This window comes from Penaeus monodon, chromosome 23 (genome assembly GCF_015228065.2).
Source record: "Penaeus monodon isolate SGIC_2016 chromosome 23, NSTDA_Pmon_1, whole genome shotgun sequence".
Classification (NCBI taxonomy): domain Eukaryota; kingdom Metazoa; phylum Arthropoda; class Malacostraca; order Decapoda; family Penaeidae; genus Penaeus; species Penaeus monodon.
Window position 1 is genome coordinate 33,633,040 of NC_051408.1, and position 461 is coordinate 33,633,500.

Sequence of the window (461 nt, forward strand, 5' to 3'; positions counted from 1 at the left end):
TAAACTAAACTAAACGCAAATATGATTATGAAAATGGTACGACACACCTCCCCTAATTCAGCTAACTCATTTTCCCTCTTCCCTTAACTTTCTGTACACAAACATCACAAACACAAACAGACTCGCACTCACTCCATGTATTGCCATCCTGTCATTATGACAACCCCCTTCTCTCTTTGTTTGAAAAATGAGTAGTCTATACACAAATCAGTTACGGAATTGCAATACACACTTCAGATTTCTTCTCCTACAGATGCGGGTGACACTTATATTTCTCCTAGTGGCACTCATGGGCGCGTCTCTCGGGAAACTAGCTCCCCTCGAGAGGCCGTACAAGATCCTGATGCTGCTGCCCGCGGGGTCGAAGAGCCACAAGAACTTCTTCATGAGTGTTGCTGATGCCTTGGCTGAGCGAGGACACAGGGTGAGGCTCAGTTAACAAAAGCAGGGAGAGAGATAAT

At 45.3% G+C, this 461-nt stretch overlaps 1 protein-coding gene across 1 annotated transcript in view; it reads left to right on the plus strand.

Annotated features, from left to right (window-relative positions):
* LOC119588213 overlaps positions 1-461 on the plus strand; it is a gene marked incomplete in the record, with an annotated part of 23,266 nt that overhangs the window by 15,387 nt on the left and 7,418 nt on the right. Inside the window, 1 exon segment of the mRNA XM_037936914.1 lies at positions 254-424. Within this exon segment, the coding sequence (XP_037792842.1) occupies positions 254-424 (171 nt within the window).